Here is a 25,122-nt window from a genome sequence, read left to right on the forward strand (position 1 = left end):
AAATACAAGTTATTAAAGATAGACAAAAGCTGGATGTGGTGGCGCACACTTGCGATCCTAGTACTTGGGAGACTGAGACAGGAGGATTTCAGCTTCACAGCCAGCTTTGGCAACTTAGTGAGGCCCTCCACATCTTAGTGAGACACTGTTTCAAAATAAAATAGGATTTGGGGTGTAGATTAGAGGTATAAGACCCCTGAGTTCAATCCCTAGTACCACAAAAGAGAAGGGAAAAAAAGTATGTGTAGGTCACTGGTAGCAGGGTCCCCTCCAGTCCTGGTGCTAGGCAGGCACCAGAGTCCTGGTCCCTCATCTCTGCCTACCATCTGGCCCAGGACAGTCTTGGGGGGAGGCGACTAGGTGGACAGAGGGGGTGGATAGGGTACAGGTGCAGTCAGATAAGATCTCTAGTTTTGTTTTGTGGTACTTGAGATGGAACCCAGGGGCATTCTACCTCCAAACTATATCCCCAGCCCTAATTTTTATTTTCAAATTTGAAACAGGGTCTCACTAAGTTGTAGAGGGCCTCGCTAAGTAGTTGAAGCTGGCCTCGAACCTGGATCTTCCTGTCTCAGCCTCCCAAGTACTAGGATTCCACCATTCCTGGCTAGGTCTCTAGGTTTTGACTGTTGATGAGTGGCCAGCCAATTCCATTTTCAGAGCCTTTGAAAGTATTTAAGAGACAATAGCTCCTGAGAAATGAAGCTGGCTGCTGAAAGATGACGCCCCCACCCCCACGCCAGGCTCTGCTGCTGCGGTTGCTGTCCCTGGCCCCTGGCCCCTGACCTCAGGCTGCCCGGGCACCTTGGTTTCCAGTCACTGGATGGCAGAATCACAGCCAGCCATCCTCAAGGGCAAATTCTCAGAGCCAAACAGATGTCACTGCACATGGGACTGCGACGTGGCCGGTTGCTAAGTCAACCTCTGCAACTGGTCCACAGATAGGAGATTGAGCCCCAGGTGATGAAATCTGTGTATTCAAGAAGTACTAAGACCAGTCTTGGGTAAGAGCAGAGAATTCTAGAAGGTTTCTTACATCAACACATGCATTCACCCAGTAAGTGTGTGTGTGTGTGTGTGTGTGTGTGTGTGACCCCTGACTTTATTAACCAAATCTTGGTCTTAACAAAGACTTGCCCTGGAGACGAGGGGTGGGCCCACACCTGCATCAGAGCAGGAAAAAGGCTTTTGGTCAAGTGGGATGGGAGATAGTGAATCCTCATACTCATATCAAAGTGCTTGCTGCTGGAGATAATGGGTGGGTCCACACCTAATCGTCAAGAGCAGATAGAAAGACTATTGGTTAAGCAAGATGGGAGAGAATGAATATATAAAAACTGTTTTATGATAAAAAAAACTTCAGTGTCTTGTCTTCGAGGCACTCCACTATCTCTCTCTCTCTCTCTCTCTCTCTCTCTCTCTCTCTCTCTCTCTCTCTCTCTCTCTCTCTCTCTCTCTCTCTCTCTCTCTCTCTCTCTTCTCTCTCTCTCTCTGATGTAGTGCTTTATAATTCTGTCCCTGCTTTCTACCTTTTTAATAATAAAATTTGCTTAAGTGCACGGGAGTATAGTTCTGGCTATTTTTTTCTAAATTAGCTAAGAACAAGAACCCACGGACGGCTACCATCTGGCACCGTTATAGTTTTGGCTCCGTTACATCAGCTACTTAGTGAGACCCTGTTTCCAAACAAAAAAAATAAAATAGGGCTGAGAGTATAACCTGAAGGTAAACTGCCCCTGGGTTCAATCCCCAGTACAGAAAGAAAGAAAGATGGGTAAAACACGATTTCTGTGCAGGAGGGAAGCAGGTCTGAGCTGAGGGTCTGGAGCAAAGGAAGAAGCAAAGAGGTAAATAGAATAGTCACAACAAGAGTGAGAGAGAGGGAGCACTGTGGTGTGAGTCAGAAAGTCCCACGCGGCTCTATCGACTGCGTGCTTCTGGGCAAGTGACGCTCAGCCTCGGCACTCTGTCTACAAAGCGGATATGGTGACCTGAGGTTGGGCTAGCCCAAGCCCAGAGAAGATATCCAGAAAGCCACTCCATAATGTCATATGAGGCTGGAGGCTTTTTTTTTTTTTTTTTTGCAGTACTGAGGAGGATTGAACCCAGGGGCATTCTACCTCCAAGTTATACCCCTAGCTCTTTTATTTTTCTATTTTCCTGTGCTGGGGATTGAACCCAGGGGCATTCTACCTGTGAGATATATCCCCATCCTTATTTTTTGTCCTTTTTGTTTGGAAACAGGGTCTCACTAAGTTCCGGGTGTCTCACTAGGTAGTTGAGGCTGGCTACAAACCTGTGATTCTCCTATCTCAGCTTCCCAAGTACTGGGATTATAAGCGTGTGCCACCATGCCTGGCTTGGCTGGAGGCATTTTGATAAATGAAATATATATATATATATATATATATATATATATATATATATATATATATATATATATTCCCAGCCTTCTCCCTCCAGTTTGCATGCCCACTGGCGACTGTCTCTTTCTGGGCTGGAGTTCCTCTGGCTGCAGCATCCTGCCTGCTGTTCTCTGGCTGCCCTTGGGGCTGGTGGGGAGCAGCTGCTAGCCATTCCCTGGGTGGAGAGCATTTCCTTTGCAAATTTTGAAAGAATTTGGGTAAACGCTGCCCGCTGTTTGCCTGGGCTCCAGTAACCACCCCCGCAGCAGGACAGGAAGGGGATTCAGGAAGGAGCCACTCCCAGCATGAGGTTGGTGCTGCTGGACAGAGGCCGCAGGACGGGCATCAGTGAGAGCCTGGGGACACCTGGCCAGGCTCAACCCTTCCTGGGATTCCTTGCCAGGGGAGCCAGATAGGACACACTTCCCGTGACCTTGACCTCATCCTGCCCATCCCAGGAAAAGGCAAGTCCCTGCTGAAGAGAGCCTCAGGTGAGTCCTGGGGAAGTCTCACCATCGTTGTGGCCACCAGGGAGCAGCTGGGGAGTGACCTGGAGGGCGGGCGGAGGCTCTGGCCGCATCTCCTGGGGAAAACCAGCTCAGCAGGAAGCAGATGGATTGAGGTATTTTAAAAGAGCTTAGACAAGTTGACCAGCCAGCCAAATAATGAGAGCGATGGCATGAAATAAATACGATAAAAATACGATAAAATATATGATAAAGCATGCAATAAAAAAAGTCACAAGAAGGGCCCTTCCTTCCTTCCTTCCTTTCTCCCTCCCTCCCTCCCTCCTTTCCTCCCTCCCTCCCTCCCTCCCTCCCTCCCTCCCTCCCCCTCTCTCTCTTTCTTTCTTTCTTTTCTCTCTTTCTCTTCCTTTCTTCCTTTCTTTTTTTTGTTTTTGCAGTACTGGGGATGGAACCTGGGGTTTCTACCTCCCAGCTACACCCCCAGCCCTATATTTTATCCTTTATTTTGAAACAGAGTTTCACTAAGTTGCAGAGGGCTTCACTAAGAAGCTGAGGCTGTCAGAAAACCTCGATCCTCCTGTCTCCGCCTCCCAAATACTGGGATTACAAGCGTGCACCACCATGCCTGGCTGGGCCAGTTCTTTCTTAGGGTGAGATTACAATTTGTAAATGTAGTAAGAATGATGTAAATAGAAAATCACCATTTGGCCCACATCACGGCAGTGAATGATGCTGAGAAAGTGTCACTGGTGGATACTAAACTTGGTGTGCCAAAGTATGACGAGAAACAGGATATCTGCCCAGTCTCCAAGGATCTGTCCACAAGAAGCTTATTAGTTACGGAGGAACAAATTGTAATTTATAGCAGAAAAACTTGGCAGCTACCAGGTTACCTCCACAATCAAAGTTCACATCACCACTAAAGAGACACACCCAAATCACACAACTCTCTCTGATAGGATGCCCTGATAAGGACACCCATCACTTTTGTGGTGCTCCTCCCCAAATGCACAGCCTTCACGATCATGGTGATCATGAAGAAACACCAGTAATCCTATAAAGGAACTGGCCAATGCTCTTTAAAACCATCAAAGTCATGAAAGACCAAGCAAGACTAAGGAGCTGCCCTAGAATCGAGAGACTGAGATTCAGTCGACTATGATGTGGGTTCTGGTTCAGGTCCTGGGCCAGCAATGGTATGTTAATTTGACAACTGGTGAACTTTCAATAAGATCTGTGTATCGGTCCGTGTCATGCTGCTATAATGAAATATCCGAGGCTGGATCATTTATAAAGCAAAGAGGTTTGATCAGCTAGTGCACAGTCCTAGAGGTTCAAGAGCATGGTGAGGGCCTTGAGGGTAAGAGGAGAGAGAGAGAGAGAGAGAGAGAGAGAGAGAGAGAGAGAGAGAGAGAGAGAGAATGAGCCCAGGGAGCCGAACTTGTTTTATACCAACCCATTCTCCAGACAACTGAGTCACTTCAGGAGACCAACATTAATCCCTTTGGAGACCAGTTCTCCCATGAGCTAACCACCTTCCATAGGCCTATCTCTTGAGGTCCCACTGCCTCTTTTAGTGTGTGTGTGTGTGTGTGTGTTGCTAGGGATGGGACCTAAGGACATTCTACCTCTAAGCTACACTTCTGTCCCTATTTTTTTTTTTTTTTGTGGTATTGGGGATTGAACCCAGGGGCATTCTACCTGAGAGCTACACCCCCAGCCCTATTTTTAATTCTTTGCTTTGAAACAGGATCTCACTAAGGTGCAGAGGGCCTCACTGAGTAGCTGAGGCTGGCCACAAACCTGTGATCCTCCTGCCTCAGCCTCCCAAGGACTGAGATGACGAATTATACCACCCCCGGCTTCCCTATCCCTATATTTTATTTGGAAACAGGGTTTTGCCAAGTTGCTTAGAGCCTTACTAAATTGCTGAGGCTGGCCTCAAACCTGTGTTCAAACCTGTCTGACCCTTCCTCCTCAAGTACTGGAATTACAGGCCCGCACCACCACACCCAACCCCACTGCCTCTTCACACCACCCCGTGGGGACCAGGCTCCCAGCACTTGAATCTTGGGCGGCACACATACTCAGACCATATCCAAGCCACACAGTCTGTAAGTTAGTCGACAGTATTGTGTTGGTGCTAATTTCTTTTTCTTTTTTTCTTTTTGCATGTCTGGGGAAGGAACCCAGGGGCATTTGACCCCTGAGCTACACCCCCTGCCCAATTTTTTATTCTTTATTTTGAAACCGGGTCTCACTGAGTTGCAGAGGGCCTCACTAAGTACCTGAGGCTGTCCGTGAGCCGCGATCCTCTGGTCTCAGCCTCCGGGATGCTGGGATTACAAGCGTGCGCCACCATGCCCGGCTTGGTGCTAATTTCTTGGTTCCAATCATTGAGTATAATTCTATAAGAGGTTAATGTTGAAGAAAACTGGCTGACAAGCAAAGGGAGTTGTGTGCATTATCTTTAGTAGTCTAAACCTAACTTTAAAAATCAGAAATCAAAAAGGGAGGAGAAGAGGGAACGCAGGCCCCAGAATTTAGCTGTCCTCCAAGAGAGCCGGGTCTCCATGGCTGTCTTTGGGCAGCTCCCTGGACCATATTCCCTGGAGCTGTGATGCCTGACATTTGGCCTGGAGAGACTTGGAGGCCCATCCCCCTGGAAGGTCCCCTGCCCCCCCTGACTGTGTGAGAGCCTGTCACAGACGTGACCTCCACTATGGGTGGCCTGAGACCCCACAGAAAGGCACTGTCTAGGTCTAAGCCCTTGTCTGTCTCTCTGGGGACCTTCAGTTCTATGATGCCTGTCTGAAATACCATTTCTATCCCCGTTTCCAGTACACACACACACACACACACACACACACACACACACACACACTCGCGCACGCCCAGCCCGGGCTTAGGCTGCAGGGTCTGATCTTGCTGTGGCTGCTCAGAGCTGTGTTGGAGGTGGCGGGGGGAGTGGGGGAGAAGGAGAGGGAGGAGGAAAGGGTTTAGAAGGTTTAGGACAAGCCGGGCATCCGGAGGCTGAGACAGGAGGATGGCGGTTCTCGGACAGCCTCAGCTACTTAGTGAGACTCTTCGCAATTCAGTGAGACCCTGTTTCAAGAAATAAGAAAGACTAAAACAAGAGGGCCGGGGGTGTAGTTCTGAGGTAGAATGCCCCTGGGTTCCATCCCCATTACCGAAAATAAAAGAAAAACAAAAGACGTAGGAGTCAGAACTTGCCGTTACTTGTGGCTGTAGCCAGGGCAGCCACAGGGAGTGTGGCTGCACAAGGAGCCTCTGGGAGGAGCTTGGGCTGGGGAGGACGGCTTGGAGCCTGCTGGGGAGGGAGGTGTCCAGGAGTGTGAAGCTGGGAAGGCCATCCGGATGGGCGTCTGGGTAAGCAAAAGCCTCGAGGTGCCGCCTGGGTGTTGGCATCCTTGGCATCTGTTCGGGAATCGTTCCAGAGAGGGGACTCATGTTTTCAGAGTAATTAGGCTGTTCTTGGGGTCTCTCCTTTATGAGGTGGGTGGCCACTTGAGCAGGACGCATTTGTTAACTAGAGAAACAGCCTGTTGCTGGGCGGCTGCTGGGAGGGCTGGGCCCCCAGGCAGAGGGATGTTTCTCCCCTCCCCACCCCCAAAGGCAGGATGTGTGCAGGCTGCCGGTCAGAGAGGAAGAGCTTGTGGAGTTAAGAATCACACTCTCTGCAGTGCCCTGAGGAAGAGGCATCCGGCGGCCACTCCAGGCTTCGTGGACCTCCCAGGCAGGTCTGTCTGGCTCGGGTAGGCAGGATATGGCCGTCCAGGCTGTCTGTCCAGAGGCCCAGGGAGGGATGGGCACAGGTGCTGGGGAGACCTCAGTATGGAACTCCCTCTCCACCCTGGCTCTGGGAACCTGCTTTGAGGTCCTGGAAATCCCTGAGAACTGCTTCTCAGACCTGGCTGGGACCTCAGGCTCTCCCTTCTCCCTTAGGCGTCAGTGTCCCAGCTGTGAGACAGTGGGGCAGATGAAATGGTCTTTAAAGACCTCCTCCCAGGGCCAGGGCTCCCCAGACCCATGACCTTTCATACAAGGGCCCCCATCCCTACGCCCCCTCTCCTGTTTCATTACCCTCCAAAGTCTCAGCCCTTTCTTCCATCCCAAACAGCTCCAAGATCCAAACCCCTGGGTCCCCTCCCCTCCATCCCAGCCCAGGACACTGTCATTTAATAGTATGTTTGCTCATGTCAGGGCCTGGGAGGGGACCAGGGCTGAGCGCTAGGACTCAGTCCTGAAACTCCCAGGACAGAGGCTTTTTACAGGTGGGGTGTTGGGGGTGAGACATTTAGCTCAGGGTTGCTCAGCCATTCAGAGGTGAGCTGATCTGTATTCCTTGTGGGTGGATCGCCCTCCTGGTGTGGCAGGGGTGTTTCATTTTGAACTCAGCTTTGTGGGAGGGTGAGACAGGAGGATAGCGGGTTCGAGACCAGCCTCAGCGATCTAGGGAGACTCACCAGCCAAGCAAGACCCCATTTCAAAAACCAAACCAAACCAAAAAGGCTGGGGGCATAGCTTGGAGGTAGAATTCCCCTGTGTTCAAAAGAAGAAACAGAGATGCAGGCAGCTCCAGTTGTACCATTTCAGGCAACAGTGAAGTAGTCAGTCAAAGAAAAAAACAATCAAAGAATGTTGAAAAAAGACAGGAGCATTGTGCTTTCTGCAGCTACAGCTCCTCCCCATTGAGCTCTTATTAAAAGTGTTTGGTTTTTATTCACTGAGATAAGCTTTGGGAAGAGTCGCTTTTTTTTTTTTTTAAAATCAATGTCAGAAACACTCCCATTTCCTGATGAGAGCCAGAAAACATCTAGGAACTTCTGGTTGCTGCGGAGCGGGGAGCCTGGAGCTCTGCAGATGGCTCCCGCCTTTTAGCTGGGCTAGGACTCCTCTAATCCAAGTGGGCTGGTGGAGAGAGAAACCAGAACACCAGACACTTGGAAATGTCCACGTGGGGATAGGGCCGAGGGGGCCAGGACTGGATAGGAGAGGCCTGGGGACACAGAGCCCAGGGATGCCAGGGTGGTGGCTGTGGCATTGTGGGAAGCATGTTCATTTTAAACGCTGCTCCCCATGGTGGACCGTGGGCTGTCCTGAGGCAGCCGCTGTCCCCTGTCCCCTCTGTTGGAGCAAGGGGCTGCCACCCACCCGCCTCCTCTGGTGCGCTTTGGGGCTCCAGGTCTGCAGCCAACTGCAGGGATTTTCAAATCCTGCCGTAGTCAGGTGTCGTGGCACACGCTTGTAATCCCAGCATTTGGGAGGCTGAGACAGGAGGACTGAAGTTTGAGGACAGCCTCAGCTACTTAGTGAGGCCCTTTGCAACTCAGTGAGACCCTGTTTCAAAATAAAAAGAATAAAAAAAATAGGGCCAGGGGCATAGCTCAGAGGTAGAATGTCACTGGGTTCCATCCCTAGTACCAAAAAAAAAAAAAAAAAAAAAAAAAGAAAAGAAATTCCTGCTGTATCCAACTAGCACTAGCTCAGGGCTCTGAATTCTCTGCTGGGAGACTCGGGCAGAGGCCCCGTGTGAGTGGAGCAAGGCTCTTCACCTCACTGGGGTGGCTGCTTGGGCCAGGAAGGAGGCAGGACCCACGGAGGTAGGAACTGTCTATGGAGGCCGCGACCTGTAGAGGCGGGGCTCCCTTCGTGCCTGCACTGTTCTTCCTTGAGCCCCTGCCTGTGCTGAGGCTCCTTACTGCCATAGGCCCACTGGGGTGTGCGCTTTTACTATACTAACTAGGACTGCAGGTCACCTCCGCGACTATCCGACTATCTGACTATCCTCCTGGAGTCGCCCCGATCATCCGAAGTTGTTTTCAGAACGGGGCAGACTATTGTTACCGATTTTGTTTTGTCTGGCTTCAGCTTCTTGGCATTTCTGCTGACCACAGACTCTCAGAAGCTGAGCTGACCTCTCCTCTCCTGGGGTGTCACTGTCAATAGTCTTGAAAACATTTTAACTTCTAATTTTCTGCTCTGGCTGTTAACCCCATAAGGCTGAGAGCCGGCTTGCCTGTCTTATTTCCCCTGAGTGCTTTTGTGGCAGAAATTCTCTGGAATTATTGACCCAATGCCAGTTAGGGTGAAAAAGCGGAAGTTTATTACAACAGCAAGCTGAAGTTAGGAGAGGTCCCGAGAGACTGCAGCCCGAGCTCCTCGTGAGCGCCCTCCCATGTTAGAGATTTGTGGCAAACGGTGGAAGCAGGCAGGCGGGCCTACAGAAGTTGAAACGTGTCAGTTTGTCGCTGCAGGACCACTTGAGGAAGTTGGGCACGAAGAGGGCAAGAAAGGGAAATTCCTGAGCAGGTTCCTGGCCTGTGTGACTTTCTACAAGGCCTGATATGACCTTTACGTATCTGTAGGTGGTGGCCTGGATCTACGGCCCCGTGCAGGCCGTTTGTCTGTAGTTACATTCCTTTGCAGGTGCCAGGGGAGGGATAATTCTTGGCCTTTCATTTTAATAACTTTAATTATTCTTCCACAGTTTTAACCTTTTAACCCTAAGGGGTCTTGTTTTTATGGGGGCCCCTGACTGTGTGATAAGGGGGACTGGTTCTAGGACCCCCCGACTTCTTGTCACCTCTTTGGTGGGGGCCAACCTTAGTATTTGCAGCAGGGCGCCCCAGCTCATACTTCTGCTTCTTGTGGCAGGGCTTTGCCTTGTCCCCAGTCTTACGGTGTTGGTGCCCGTTGTCCCCAGAGATGCCCATCGCTCGGCACCGGCTGGACAGAGTCCCAGTATGTTTTATCTGAACTTGCTTAACTCCGTAGATGTGAAGCTTCAAGTGGAGGGGGCTGACTGTGTCACTGTAAGAAGGGGCGAGAGGAAGAGCTTACTCTTACGGTGCTACACAAAGCTACAGGGTCAGGTTGGCAGGAAAATAGGTTTATTCAAAGCCAGCTTCAAGGCAGAAGACAGAGGCGACCTTCTGGCCTCAAATCTCCATCTTCAGGGGACTCACAGGGGAGGGGGCTTTTATAGGAGGAGAGGGGGGCGCAGCGGGGTAAAAGGCAGGAAATATGCATATGCAAATTCAGTTAGCCAGAGAATCTGGCGGGGGTGGGGGGGGGGTTCCTTAGCTCCGAGTCTAAGGAAGTTCAGCAGTTCCAGTACTCTGAAGCTTTTAATTTCAAAAGGGCCTCAGTTATCCTGGGGTGGTAGCACACACCTGTAATTCCAGTACTTGGGAGGCTGAGACAGGAGGATCACAGGTTCAAGGACAGCCTCAGCAAGGAGTGAGCCTCTCAGTAACCCAGCAAGACCCTGTTTCAAAATATAAAATAAAATAGGGCTGAGAGTGTAGCTCAGAGGTCGAATGCCCCTGAGTGCAATCCCCAGTACCACAAAAGGAGCTGTTTCAAATGACCCGCGGCGTCTCCTGGGGGATCTGACCCTCCCTTTCCGAGTTACAGACCTGTCTCATGAGGCTGCGGCGCACAGCTCCAGGGAGGAGACCCAGAACCTGCTGGTTACTTTCTTTGAGAGGTAGTGGATCCCAGCACTCTTCAGAGCGTGGGCTCTGGCTCTCAAATCCTATCTCCGTCTCTCAGTTGCTCTGTGACCGTGGGCCAACTCTCTAACCTCTCTGTGACATGGCATCCTCAGCTTTACAACAGAACTGATAATAGTGCTTGCTTCTCTCAGTTAAATGTGAAGATTAAACAAGTTAGTAGCTTGAGATCCCTTCCCCAGGGCCAGTAGCGTGAGCTGCGACAGTGGTGACATCAGACTGAATGTTCATAGACCCTTCTACAGCCGGGCGTCGTGGCGCACGCTTGTAATCTCAGTACATGGGAGGCTGAGACAGGAGACTCGCAGGTTCGAGGCCAGCCTCAGCTACTTAGTGAGACTCTTCACAACTGTTTCAAAATAAAGAATAAAAAATAGATCTGGGGGTGTGTGTAGCACAGACGTAGAATGGTCCTGGGTTCCATCCCCAGTACCACGCACAAGCAAACTGTTGGTTTATTCTGTGTCTGGGAACGCTGACCTACGGAAGTCCTGGGCTCTGGGTGGAGGCAAAACGAGACTGCTGAAGCAGAGACCCAGTTGTACGCCCCAAGGGGTCCCCAGGAGTTCCTCTCCCTAGCGGACCCCGAGGCACCAGTCTTCCTTCGGGTCGTCCATGGTAACTGCACTGAGCTTTCCTTTACAAACCACGGACCTTCTGGCCCAGCTTCCACTCAGGTGGCCAAAGCCATGGCGGCCCGGTCTCCAGCCGCTCCCTCTCTGGTTTATTCCGCTCTTTCTCTTTCCAGAAGCCTAGATTCCGGGCCTGGGGTTGAATTCCAGCTCGGCTATTTATTGGCCGTGTAATAGAGACAACACCACCATTGGCCTTCTGGTGTCCTTGCAAAGATGAGTGCAGGTGAAGCTCTGAGCCCGGGTCTGGCCTGCACTGAGTGCTGGAGGGGCGTTGCTGTTGTTCCGCTGTGAGTGTATACATGCAGTTAGAATTGAATAGAGGGTGTTTCCCCAAGCCTGGAAGGGAGACAGCGCGGTTACCAGCTCCCCAGAGGCAGCTCTTCTGCCACCGGAATCCGACCCTTCAGCACCCCTTCCACAGCCCGAGGGTGTTCCGCAGCAGACCCTGCGGTCAGAGCATGAATCACCGTGCTGCTCCAGCCTCAACTTTTCCAGCCACAGTTGGGCAGGGCCGAGAAAGCAGGGTGTGAATGTCAGAGTCACGGGGCAGAGGGCCGAGGGGCCATGGCAAGCTGGGCCTGGCAGAGCTCAGGCCTTGGGGCGTCACCTTCACTCTTGTGGAGCGGGGCCGGGGTGCACGGGGTCTCCAGAGAGGCGGGCCACATTTAACAGGGCTCGGGTGGGTCTTGTTCTCCGGGCAGAGCTGGCTCAGGCTGGGAGGAACTCCTAGAAGGACAGGTGGACTCCTCTGCTGTGTGCAGGACACTGATGGGAGAGGCGGAAACCAGGACAGGAGAAACCGAGGGGCGAGGGGAAGGGAAGGGGAGAGGAGGCCGCGCTGGCGATCCCACCGCCTCGATGCCGCCCGTGCTGGCATGTCCTGGGAACACGGTTGCTACCTCAGCAATCTCTAGACTAACAGGGAGGCAGTGAACCCCCGAAAGGCAGCTCCATGTCCAGAAGGTGAACGCGGAGGCTGAGGTGTGATCCCTGAGTGTGTGGGGTGGGGGTGGGCTCCTGGGAAGGGGGATTTAGGGTTCATTTGAAAGAACTTCTAGATTGGGGGGATGTGGCAAAGGCATCCTTTAGGAGCGATCCCAAAGGTCGTTTTTTGGTTTCACTGTCCAAAGCCCCGTGTGACCTCTTGCAGCCAGGCCAGATCTTGTTTATTTGACCAGCATGCACCTTTTATCATTTGCCTTGTAAACAGTACACTCAGCAGAGACGAGTGCTCAGTTCAGACAGGGGCCTGTGTGCCGCCACGTCCTTGAGGCTCCTGGCTGGCACGGGGCTGGGGAGAGTGCCGTGCAACTGTGTGAAAGGTGAAAGGAGAAAGGGAGCCGCGGGAGAAGGACGTGCGGGGCGCGGAGGCACGCGCCTGTAATCCCAAGACTGGGGAGGCTGAGACATAAAGATCGCAGGGTTCGAGGCCAGCCTCAGTAGCTTAGTGAGGCCCTCAGCAATTTAGCAAGACCCTGTTTCAAAACAACAACAACAACAACAACAACAACAACAACAACAACATAAGCCAGGTGTTGTGGTACATGCCTGTAATCCCAGTACTGTGGATGCTGAGACAGGAGGATTTTTCAGGATTGCCTCTGCAACTTAGCAAGAAGCTCTGCACCTTACTGAGATCCTATTTCAAAATTACTACTACTACTAATAGTAATAATAATAATACAGGGCTGGGGGTATAGGTCACAGGTAGAATGTCCGTGGGTACAAGGTTCAATCTCTCTCTCTCTCCTCTCTCTCTCTCTCTCTCTCTCTCTCTCTCAGGGAGATGAGTGTTGGGCAGGGATGGGTCAGGCTCCTGGGGGCCGCATCAGGGCTGTGCCGGAGCAAGCTTACCAGCCAGCTCTAAATTAAATGCAGAGGAGAGAGGGAGACACCCCCATTACAGTTGCATTTTCCATGAGGTACGTCTTTCTGATGTCAAGCACCTGTCTTACCATCATGGGATGCAGAACTGGTTAGCCTGGGGTCGCCTGTGCCTGGGAGATTCCAGGCAGCCCCGGGACCCCAGCTCTTGGAGTTCTCTGCCCCTAGTGGCTGCAGTCAGTAGTGCGGGTCAGAGCCCCCTGCCAGGTTGGAGCCCTTGTGAAGGGGCGTCATTGTGAAGGGCTCAGCACTCCTCCTGCTGTGCTCAGAGCCTTCAGTCCTGGCTGCGTGGGTTGCTGATCCGAGGCTGTGGATATCTGAGCATTACCTTTGGGTCTCAGCTTCCTCCTCTGGAAAATGGGAATCGTAATAGCCTTGCTTCCCAGGACTCTGGTGAGGGTTGACTGAGCGTTTTTGAGGGCTGGTCTGCAGGAGCTCAGCTCACATGGCTGCCTGCTGGTCGGGATGGATGGAGCCATATCTTCCTTCTAGTTGCCCCATGGGAGATGAGAGCCCTGGATACCCCGCAGTAGACACTGAGTCACAGCCAGAGGAGCTTGCAAAGTCAAAGCTGTAGCCAGCCCAGGCCGACAGCCTCAGGAAGCCACCAAAAAGAGTGTTTTTGAGCCAGGCACAGTGGTGCACGCTTGTAATCCCAGGACCTGGGAGGTTGAGACAGGAGGATCACAGGTTCAAGGCTAGCCTCAGCTACTTGGTGAGACCCTCTGCAACCTAGTGAGACCCTGTTTCTTCTTTCTTTCTTTCTTTCTTTCTTTCTTTCTTTCTTTCTTTCTTTCTTCTTCTTCTTCTTTTTTTTTTTTTTGGTGGTACCGGGGTTCCTGGAAACCCTTCTACCTCTGGGCTACACTCCCAGACCTATTTTTTTTTTATAATTTTTTATTCGGAAACAGGGTCTCTTAAGCCAGCACGGCTGGCTTAAAACTTGCGCGATCCTCCTATCTCCGCCTCCCAAGCGCGGGGATTACAAGCGTGCGCCACCACGCCCGGCAGACCCTGTTTCTAAATAAAATGTAAAAATAAAAAGACAGGGAGTGTAGCTCAGAGGCAGAATCCCCTGGGTTCAACAACCAGCACCAAAAAAACCAAAAAACCAAAAAAACAACTAATTAAAAAGGAGCGCTTCTGCCCCGCGGTGAGTGTGGCTGGCCTCTGCGGCCGTATTGTGGGCCGGCTCTGTGGACCTTGTCCTCCTTCCTTGCAACCTTGCTCTCCAGCCCCTTTGTGATTCTCGACTCCCTCAAGGTCCCAGTGCAGAGTTCCACCCAGGGCTGCCTCGCTGCCTTCGTTTGCACTAAGACGTGAGAGGCTGGCGCTTCCTTTGCCCCTCTCAAGCTGCTGCTGGAGAGGCCACAGGAGTCCACAAGGGAAAAGGGACCAGAGTGGGGCTAGGAGGAGGGCAGCCAGGGAGGGCGCTAGGCCAGGACGGGCTCTCGGGACAGAGGCTCTCTGCCTGAGGCTGGATCACTCCTCCCTCTCTCCCTCTCTCTCTCCCTCTTTTCATTTCTTTCTTTTCTTTTCTTTTCTTTTCTCTTCTCTTCTTTTATTTCATGCTGGGGATTGAACCCAGGGGCATTCTACCTCCAAGCTACACCCCCCAGCCATATTTTATTTTTATTTTAAAACAGGGTCTCGCTAGGTTGGTGAGAGTCTCACTACTTGCGGAGACTGTCCTGGAACCTGCGATCCTCCTGCCTCGGCCTCCCAGTACAGGATCATGAGTGTGCACCACCACGCTTGGCTTTGACCACACGTTTTTTACATGTCTCTCCCTGTCTTGGTCTCAGTTTCTTTATCTGGAAGTTGAAGGAGGTAGATATGACACTTTCTCTCTGTCTCTGCCTCTCTGTCTCTGTCTTTCTTTGTACTAAGTATCGAACCCAGGAGCATTCTACCTCTAAGCTACACTCCTTACCCTTTTTATTATTTTTTAAATATTTGATACAGGGTCTTTGCGAAGTTACTGAGGCTGGCCTTGAACCTGTGGTCCTCCTGTCTCAGCCTCCTACATACTAGGATTATGGATATGGGCCACCACATTAGCTCCTGCTCTCTCTAATAGCCTCCTGTTCTGGGATTAGAGGCATGTGCCACCATGCTTGGCAATACTCTCTTTCTCTGGCTCAGAGTCTGAGTGCAGAGCGTCTCGGGAAGTGTATTGGCTTCCTCTTGCGGCTACAGCAAATGACCACTCATTCAGGGGCTGCGCTAAACGTTGTAAGGCTCCCGGGGGTGGCAGGGCTGCACTCCTCTGGAGGCTCAGGGACTCCGGCTCTGGGAGGCTGCCCTGCTCACCTTGCCGTGGCCTCCTTCTCTCATCAGGACGTGGTCCCGCTGCATGATCCAGGGTAATCTCATCTCAAGTCCTTGGTTGGCTCTCATCTGCAGAGTCCCTGCAGATGTAGAAGGTACAGGTATATGGCAGCCTTTGAGAGGATGCCATTCTGTCTACCACCGGCGCGTTTCATAATGAGATCAATGTAACACTGACGCATTTGTGTTGAGAACAAACAGATAAAACAGCTGGTGGGGTAAGAGTCGAGGAAACCTGCCAAGACCTTAGTCACGGCTTCTCAGTGTCCCCTTTGGTGACCGTTGGGCAGGGGAAACAGCGGCTGAGTTTGAGGTGTCACCGCGGACACGGCATCGTTTGCCTGGAGTCTGAAGACCCAAGTTTCAGAAGTAGCTTGGTGCCTGGCTCCTGGGTTGGCTGAGGCTACGCACTCCTAGTTTGGGTTCCAGCACTACTGCGGTGGTGTACACAAAGGTGCCTGTCGAATCTAATGTGCCCACAGGTGTGGGCTACTGTGCCATCATTGTTGACGTTACCGATGAGTGACAGGAGGGAAGGGTTCCCCAGAAGCAGCAGGGTCTGGGAAGGCTCCCCGGGTCAAAGTGTAGAGGATTGGAGGCCCCCATTGGGTAGGGGACAGAGAGTTCCACGTGTAGGGAGACCTACAAAGGTGGCCTGTGCCATCCAAGTCCAACTGGCCTTGACTTCTGGCTTTGATTCAAGACTTTGCCAGATATAGTTGTTTGCTACAACAAGGGTCAGGGCCTTTGAGAAATAAGGTCAATATCAAGGTCTGTGTTGGAAACTCAGAAGAGCTGCTGTGTAATTACTGCGATGCTGACTAATAAGCTCCGTGCTGGCCAACGTGCCAAAGGGCAGCCCAGCAGTTCATAGACTCCCAGCACCAGCCATGTGCTAGAAACTCTCTTACTATTGCTCATGAAAGAGAGGGGCTCAGGGCCAGGGGACCCCGGTCACACAGGAGGGGAGTGGGGACCGGCAAGAGGTGTGCAGGGCCACATTCCTAGGCTTGTTGGGAGCAGAGCGGGGTCATAGATGAAGCGCCCTGGCTGAGCTCCTGGGGTAGGGAGAGGGTGAGCATGCTTTCCCCCCAGCATCTGGTCCAGATGCCCTATGACGGGCCTGTGAGTGGAGTGGAGGAAGGCAGGGCCCTCGGGAGTGGTCCGCCTTAGCAGCAGGGCACGTTTCCATCAGATCCAGTTCCCAGAATCGTGAGTGCCGAAAGGGTCAGATGACTCCTCCTGAGTGGGCAGGTCTTTAAAAATTCTGCCTGTTAACATTCAGTGACGATGATGATGGTGGTGGTGGTGGTGGTGGTGGTGAAGGGCAAAACTTCTACCAGAAAGGACTAAGGAAAATATTGCCAATATACAGGGGGAGAATCCAGAGAATAGAAGATCTCTTGTGGTTACTAGAGACCGGGGAGAATAGAGGGGAGGGAGGAGCGTGGAGAGAGGCTGATCCGGGCATGCGAAGTTATAGGTAGGTGGGAGAAGAAACCCTGGTGTGCAGTTGCATAATAGAATGGATGCAGACACTCGTAGTGTATTATATATCAGTGTTGTCCTCCCTGCCTCCCCCCTCCCTCCCTCTCTCTCCCTAACTTTCCTCTTTTCCACATTTTCCACATTAGAGATAGAAAGTAGGGTTGCTCAGCCGGGCGTGGTGGCGCACACTTGTAATCCCCGCGCTTGGGAGGCAGAGACAGGAGGATCGCGCAGGTTCGAAGCCAGCCGCGCACACTGGGTTAGGAGACCCTGTTTCCAAATAAAAATGTAAAAAAATAGGTCTGGGAGTGTAGCCCGGAGGTAGAAGGGCCTCCAGGAATCCCAGTACCACAAAAAAAAAAAAAAGAAAGTAGGGGTGTTCTACCTCTGAGCCACACACACCCCCATCCCTTTTTATTTTGAGACAGGATCTTGCCAAGTTGCCTTAAGTTCTGGCTAAGTGTCCGAGATTGACCTCAGACCTGTGATCCTCCCATCTCAGCTTCCCAGGTACTGGGGTTACAGGCATGTGTCACTGACTTGAATGGTTATTGTTCTCACTTTATTTTTTTTATCTGGTTTGTTTTTATATTGCTGTTGTTACTGTTTGTGCTCCTCCTCCTCCTCCTCCTCCTCCCCCTCTTCCTCCTCTTCCTCCTCCTTCTTCTTCTTCTATCTGGGGATTAAACCCAGAAGCATTCTACCTCCAAGCTATACCCCCAGCCCTATTCTTTGTTTTTATTCTGAAACACGGTCTCATTAGGTTGATAAGTCTTACTACTTGCTGAACCTATCATACCTCCAGCCTCCCAAGTACTGCGAGTATAGGCGTGCATCACCAGGCTTGGCTGTTTTCTGCTTTTAGTATGGTGCTAAGGGGTGAGTGTGGCCCCAAGCACATTGGGTAGGTGCTTTGCAGCTGACTTACACTCTCAGCTCAGCTGAGAGAAATTATATCTTCTTCTAGCTATGACTCAGGCCTGCTTGAATCTTGGTGGATACTTCATCTCACAGAATGGCGGAGATAAAATCCCTTAGTTAATGACCCGGCCCCAAGTAGGTAATGGCTGAAGGAGGGTACTAACATTTTGCTACTGGGCAGTCACCACCCCCACCCCACCTTCTGTAGCAACAGCAGAGAGAAATAAGACAAGTCTTGTGGATCCTGCCCTTAAGCAGGACCTCAGCACGGGTCACTTCTAACGCTTTCAGAGGGTGCACCCATATTCTTGCTGTGTACACCACACTTGGCTGAACTGCCAGAGCCCCCTCACTTTTGCGATGCTTACAGGCACCGACAGAGTACATTTTGTCAAAACCCACTAATTACTAAAGAAGCCAGTCATGCTACAAAGTCCATTTGGAATTAAACTCAACACTACAAAAATAAGGCAATATTCCAGAGTACATCATCAAAGGAAGGCTGTTTACTGAAAAGGCCCTTACATAGAAATGGGGAAGATACTCATCCTAACAGGTGCAGAAATCTCTACCTAGAGACACAAGAGATAGGACAGACAAGCACAAGTCAATATGATAAATCCTAAGATTCACCACTCTCAAGCAACATATTCCAAGATTTTGAGAGGGATGAAATGCTGGACAAAGAATTCAAATATGTATATATATATATATTTTAGAGCTAGGCACGGTGACACACATCTGTAATCCCAAATATGGGAGGTTGAGACAGGAGGATCACAGATTTGTGGCCAGCCTCCCCAACTTAGTGAGGCCCTCTGCAACTCAGTGAGAACCCGCTTCAAATTTAAAATAAAATGAAATAGAGTTGGGGATGGTGTAGCTCAGAGGTGGTTACCCCTCCATGCAATCCCCAGTGCCTAACACACAGATGATTCTTTTTAAAGGTCAATTAATTCCAAGAGGACACAAATGAACAACTGAATGAATTAAGGCATACAAACAGGATCTGAACAAGGAATTCAATAAAGAGAGGCTTTGAAAAAGAACCAAACAGGCCGGGCGTGGTGGCGCACGCTTGTAATCCCAGTACTTGGGAGGCTGAGACAGGAGGGTCACAGGTTCATGGCCAGTCTCAGCTACTTAGTGAGCCCCTCTGCAACTTAGTGAGACCCTGTTTCAAAATAAAGAATAACAGATAGGACTAGGGTGTAGCATGGAGGTAGAATGGCCCTGGGTTCAATCCCCAGAACCGAAAAAAAAAAAAAAAAAAGAAAAGAAAAGAAAGAAAAACTAAAAAGAAAAGAAAAAGAACCAACCAAACAAATCTTGGAAATGAAAGCTCAATAAGTCAGATAAAAACTTAGTTGAAAACCTCATAAATAGATTAGATCAAGTGGAAGAAATAATTTCAGGACTTGAAGACAGACTGATTAATTATCACATTCAGTCAGTAATAGAAAAATAATAAAAAAAATGGACAGAACATATGGGACTTAAGGGATGTCATTAAAAGACCAAACACATACATACTCAGAATAGATAAGGGAGGAGAACTGCCGACTAAAGGTGTAGAACATCTATTCACTGAAATAATAGCGTGTAAAATCCCAAATCTTGGGAAAGACATGGACGTCTAAGTAGAAAAAACATTTACTAAATTAAAAAAAAAAAAAGTCAGGAGCATACAATCTCTGAGCTACACCCTCAGATCTATTTTTATTAATTTTTAAACTTTGAAGCAGGGTCTCACTACATTGCTAAGGACCTTGCTAGGTTTCTGAGGCTGGCGGCAAACTTGTGATTCTCCTGTCTCAGCCTCCCAAATACTGGGGTTATACACATGTGCCACCGTGCCCAGTTTACGAGAGACATTTAGGACCCCCAGTAGACGTGGCCAGAAAAGAACCTTTTTGTGGCATATTCAACTGTCAAAAGTACAGAACAACAACAACAACAAAAAAAAAAAAAAATTAAAGCTTGCCAATGAGAAGTGCCAGTCACCTTTAAAAGGAAAATCCATCAGAACAGTCGCGTATTTCTTAGCAGAAACTATAAAGGCCAGGACAGTGTAGAATGATATATTTCAAGTACTGAAAAAAAAAATTACTGCCGACCTAGATTACTATACCCAACAGAGATAGCCTTCAGAATCAAACTAGAAATAACTCCTTCTATGATAAACATAAACCAAGGGCATTTAGACACTTTAAATCAGCATTACAGAAGCTACGTAGGGAATCATACACTCAGAAGAGGAAGAAAATCACATACTGAAAAGAAGAAGGATAAAAACAACCATAAGAGCATGAGAAAGAATAAATCTCACTAGAAAAGCAGACGACCGAGTGAAGTTCAGAATCCTCACCCCCTCAATACAGTAGCTCATGAAAACTCCAAGAAGAAGCAGAGAAATAAACATACACTATTTCTTAGTAGAATACTCAAAGCGACTGGAATAAAAACAGCAAAATGACACTAATAAGTAGAATCCTTCCTTTAGGGTTTGGATCTAAAATGTCTCTGTCCCCAACAAAGCTCGTGTTGAAAGCCTGGTTCCCAAGACGGACAAGTCAGAGGTGGGCCGTGGCTGGAGGAGGTGGGCTCACTGGGGTCAGGGCCTTCAGGACTGTTTCTGTCCCTGGCCACTTCCTCTCTGCTTCCCAGATGCCATGAGATTAGCAGCTTTTCTCTGTCACATTCTGTCACTGTAATGTTTCTGCCTTAGAGCCAGCTGACCCTGAACCTCTAAAACCATGAGTCAGCCAGTCGTGGTGGCGCACGCTTGTAATCCCCGCGCTTGGGAGGTGGAGACAGGAGGATCGAAGCCAGCAGCGCTGGCTTAAGAGACCCTGTTTCCAAATAAAAAACATATAAATAGGTCTGGGAGTGCAGCCCGGAGGTAGAAGGGCTTCCAGGAACCCCAGTACCAACAAAACAAAACAAAACAAAAAATAAATAAATAAAACCATGAGTCAAATAAATCTTTCTGTCTCTAGGTTGTTCTCATCAGGGTTTTTTTTTTTTTTTTTTTTTTTTTTTTCGGTACTGGGGATGGAACCCAGGGGCATTCTACCTCCAAGCTACACCCCCAGACCTATTTTTTATTCTTTATTTTAAGACAGGGTCTCACTGAGCTGCAAAGGGCCTCGCTAAGTAGCTGAGGCTGTCCGTGAATCACAATCCTCCTGTCTCAGCCTCCTAAGTGCTGGGATGACAAGCATGCGCCCTACGCCCGGCTCTTATCAGGTATTTTGACCACAGGGACACAGAGCTTACTAACAGAAAGGGTTCTGAGAGGTGGGGTGGTTGCTGTGACTAACCTGACCATGTGGTTCAGAAGGCTTTGGAACTGGTTTGTGGGAGAAGTTTGGAGATCTACCTGGAGAAACGTTAGGATGTTGATAGTGGAGCTTAATGGATGGGCGTGCAGAAGATCAGAATGCCGATACCCAAAGATCATGCTCAAGAGGTTTCAGGTAGGACTGAGGACTCTACTTGGACCGGACTAGAGGTCATTCATATTACATTCTGGCAAAGAACTTGTCTACATTTTGCCAATTTCCTGAGATGTTCTGTGAGGCTGAATTTAAAGGTGATGGGCGACTTGATCTGGCAGAGGCTATATGAAGGTGGCGTAGTATTCAGATAGGGGCATGGGTATTGCTGGCAGCTTTTATCCAGGTTTACTGTTCATTGGAAGCAGAAAGCAGAGCAGTATGATTTGAAGAATCTGTAATTTGGTCAGAAAAGCAGGTGTAGACGTGGGGCCAAGGAAGGTATGGTTGCTGAAGAGAATATCATTATTAAAAAGTTAAATACTTCTAGCGGGGCGTGGTAGCACACACTTGTAATCCCCACGCTTGGGAGGCTGAGACAGGAGGATCACGCAGGTTCGAAGCCAGCCTCGGCTACTTAGTGAGGCTCTCAGCAACTTAGTGAGACCCTGTTTCCAAATAAAATAGAAAATAGGTCTGGGAGTGTAGCCCAGAGGTAGAAAAGCCCCTGGGTTCCATCCCCAATAACACACACACACACACACACACACACACACACATGTTAATACTTCTCACTGCGACAATAGGAAGGATGCCTTGACAGCCTCTCGGGAATCAGCAAGACCCTCTCCGTCCCAGGCTCAAAGTGGGAAAGTGGAAACTTGTTTGAAAGAGAATACTTTGAGAAGAGGCCTTGGGGACTCTGCGTGCACAACAGCTGCTTAAGAAGTTTTTTCCTGGTCAGGCGTGGGAGTGCACGGTTGTGATCCCAGGTCTTGGGAAGCTGAGACAGGAGGATCGCAGGTTCACAGCCAGCCTCAGCTACAGAGTGAGGCCCACACAACTTAGTGAGACCCTGTTTTAAAATAAAGACTAAAAAATCTGTCTGGGGGTATAGCTCAGAGGTAGAATGCCTCTGGGTTCAATTCTAGTACCATACACACACACACACACACACACACACACACACACACACACACAAAGAAATAATTTCAAGACCCACAAAGAAGCATAGTTATACACCATGAATGAGGTAGTCAGGGGACATAATAAATTAGTGAATTTACTAAAAGTAATAAAGGAAAAGCTGAGAAACATTGTTTACCTTTTTTTCCCTTTTGGTGGTACTGGGGATGGAACCCTTCTACCTCTGGGCTACACTCCCAGACCTATTTTTTATATTTTATTTGGAAACAGGGTCTCTTAAGCCAGCAAGGCTGGCTTCAAACCTCCCCGACCCTCCTGTCTCTGCCTCCCAAGCGCGGGGATTACAAGCGTGTGCCACCATGCCCGGCCCATTGTGAATCTTTTTAAACAACAAGGGAGAAATTTTAAAGAAGCAAAACCATAAATTGGACGTGGTGGCGCATGCCTGTCATCCCAGTGCTTGGGAGGCGGAGACAGGAGGATCATGGGCCGAAAGCCAGTTTGAGCAATGCAGTGTAACCCTCAGCAACTTAAGGAGACCCTGTTTCAAAGTAAAACGTAGAGTTGGGAGATATTGCTCAGAGGTCGAAACCCCCCTGGATTCAATCCCCAGTACCCCCCTCTCTCAAATGAATGAGTGAAATTGTAAGGAAAGGACTGTGGACTCTAACAACACCTGGCAATATAAGTCCTAGAGCTGGGCTCTCCAAACTTATGCCCTCACCTACAGGCCCCTAGATCGGAAGCGCCTGCTGGACACCCGGGGGTCTGCCGAGGCGGGTTTGGAGAGGGCACGGGAAGTCTCACTGTGTTTCCCCGACGTCCCCACAGAACCTCGGTCGCCGGCATCTCTGCCCGGCATGGCCACCGCTGCCTCCCCGCTGCCGGTCACCGAGAACGCCAGTTCCGAGAACAGCACCTTCTATGACTACGACTACCTGGACGCGGTGGCCTTCATGCTGTGCAGGAAGGACGAGGTCCTGTCCTTCGGCAAGGTCTTCCTGCCCGTCTTCTACAGCCTGGTCTTCGCGCTGGGCCTGTGTGGGAACCTCCTCCTCCTGGTGGTCCTGCTCCGCTCCGCGCCTCGCCGGCGGCTGACTGAGGTCTACCTGCTGAACCTGGCCGTCTCCAACCTGCTGTTTGTGGCGACGCTGCCCTTCTGGGGCATCTCGGTGGCCTGGCATTGGGTCTTCGGCAACGTCGTGTGCAAGGTGGTGAGCACCCTGTACACCATCAGCTTCTACAGCGGTATCTTCTTCATCAGCTGCATGAGCCTGCACAAGTACCTGGAGATCGTCCACGCTCAGCCCCTGCGCGGGCTCAGGACTCGGGCCAAGACTCTGCTCCTCGTGGCCTGCGTGTGGACGGTGGCCCTGGCCATCTCCATCCCCGACATGGTCTTCGTACAGATCACTGAAAACCCCCCGGGCGTGTGGAACTGCTACGCGGACTTCGGCGGCCACGGAACCATCTGGAAGCTCTGCCTCCGCTTCCAGCAGAACCTCCTGGGCTTTCTCCTCCCGCTCCTGGCCATGATCTTCTGCTATGCCCGCATCGGCTGCGTCCTGGCCAGGCTGCGGCCCCCGGGCCGGGGCCGGGCTCTGCGCACGTCCGCGGCCCTGGTGGTGGCCTTCTTCTTGTTTTGGTTTCCGTACAGCCTTACCTTGTTTCTGCACTCGCTGCTGGATCTGCAAGTGTTCGGGGACTGCGCGGTCAGCCAGCGTCTGGACTACGCGCTGCAGGTGACCGAGAGCCTGGCCTTCCTCCACTGTGGATTCACCCCGGTCCTCTATGCCTTCTCCAGTCGCCGCTTCCGCCAGTCCCTGAAGGCGGTCCTGGCCGCGGTGCTCAGGCGGCCCCCGGACGCCGGGCCGGCCCGGGCCTCGCTGTCCAGCTGTTCCCAAAGCAGCAGGCTTACCGACCAAGCAGAGATGACCGGCCTGGATGACCTCGGGGAGGGGCCGGCTGCAGGGCCCCTTAGCAAGGGAGCCCGGGGGGTCAGTCAGGCCTGAGTGAGCGCGATGGCCCTGCTCTGCGGCCCCCACCGGCCCAAGGGCCTCGGGGACCACGGCTAGCGGTCAGGTTCTGGGCCATCCGCAGCCGTTTCACTTCTGATACCTTCTAGTTTCTCTCGGACCCCATACTCTGCCCTGCGTTGCCACCGTGGAGTCCCAACTGAAGTCTATGCTTCCTGTATTTCTTTTCTTTCTTATTCTTTATTTTAAAACGGTCTCACTGAGTTGCAAAGGGCCTCATTAAGTAGGTGAGGCTGCCCTTGAGCTGTGATCCTCCTGTCTCAGCCCCCCAAATGCTGGGGTTAGGAGAGGAACCTCTTGCTTAATGAGCCCCAGCAGCCAGAATGGGCGGGGCTCCGGGGCTGTTTCGAAAATATTCCGAGAGCATCCCCTAGGGGGAGCTTTTTTTTTTTTTGGTGGTGCTGAGGATGGAACCCAGGGACCTTCTACCTCGGAGCTGCATCTCTAGTCCTATTTTTTATTCTTTATTTTGAAACAAGGTCTCGCTAAGTAGCCGAGGCTGGTGCGAACGGCGATCTTCTGGTCCCAGCCTCCCAGGGACTGGGGTTATGCATGCGCCACCGCGCCCGAGTTCCCTAAGGGGATTCTGCTGTGCCCTCTTCCTGGGCTCAGTCCTCGCCTCCTCGGGGCAGGGCTCAACTCCCACTCTCTCGGTTAGGGCCGCAGTGCTGCCCTATTTGATGTAGAGTCTTTTTCTCTCTCCTTTCTCATTTTTCACAACAGCACTTGTGCTGGGTGTAGTGGCACATGCCCGTACTCAGTCTTCGTGAGGCTGAGATAGGAGGACGGCAGGTTTGAGGCTAGCCTCACCAACTTAGCGAGGCCCTCAGTTCTGAGTCAAGGGGGATCTTCTGTAGGGCGGACTCCGGAGGCCGTCGGGGACGGCTTTGCTGCGGGCAGGGCCGCTCTCACCCCGTTCTGTGTGTTCACAGTAGCTATTCCTTATGGAAAAGATCATTTCTTTTCCATCCCCCGTTTCTGGAATTGTACTGG

General features: G+C 50.9%; 1 protein-coding gene across 1 annotated transcript; it reads left to right on the forward strand.

Moving 5' to 3' along the window:
* Positions 1–22,953: 22,953 nt before the first annotated feature.
* On the forward strand, positions 22,954–24,105 carry ACKR2 (atypical chemokine receptor 2; the record flags this gene model as incomplete). Its single annotated transcript, XM_080715875.1, has 1 exon — positions 22,954–24,105. The coding sequence occupies one exon, from the start codon at positions 22,954–22,956 to the stop codon at positions 24,103–24,105; it is 1,152 nt and encodes a 383-aa protein (XP_080572001.1).
* Positions 24,106–25,122: the final 1,017 nt, after the last annotated feature.

Source organism: Muscardinus avellanarius (assembly GCF_963383645.1).
Source record: "Muscardinus avellanarius genome assembly, chromosome: 18".
Lineage (NCBI taxonomy): Eukaryota > Metazoa > Chordata > Mammalia > Rodentia > Gliridae > Muscardinus > Muscardinus avellanarius.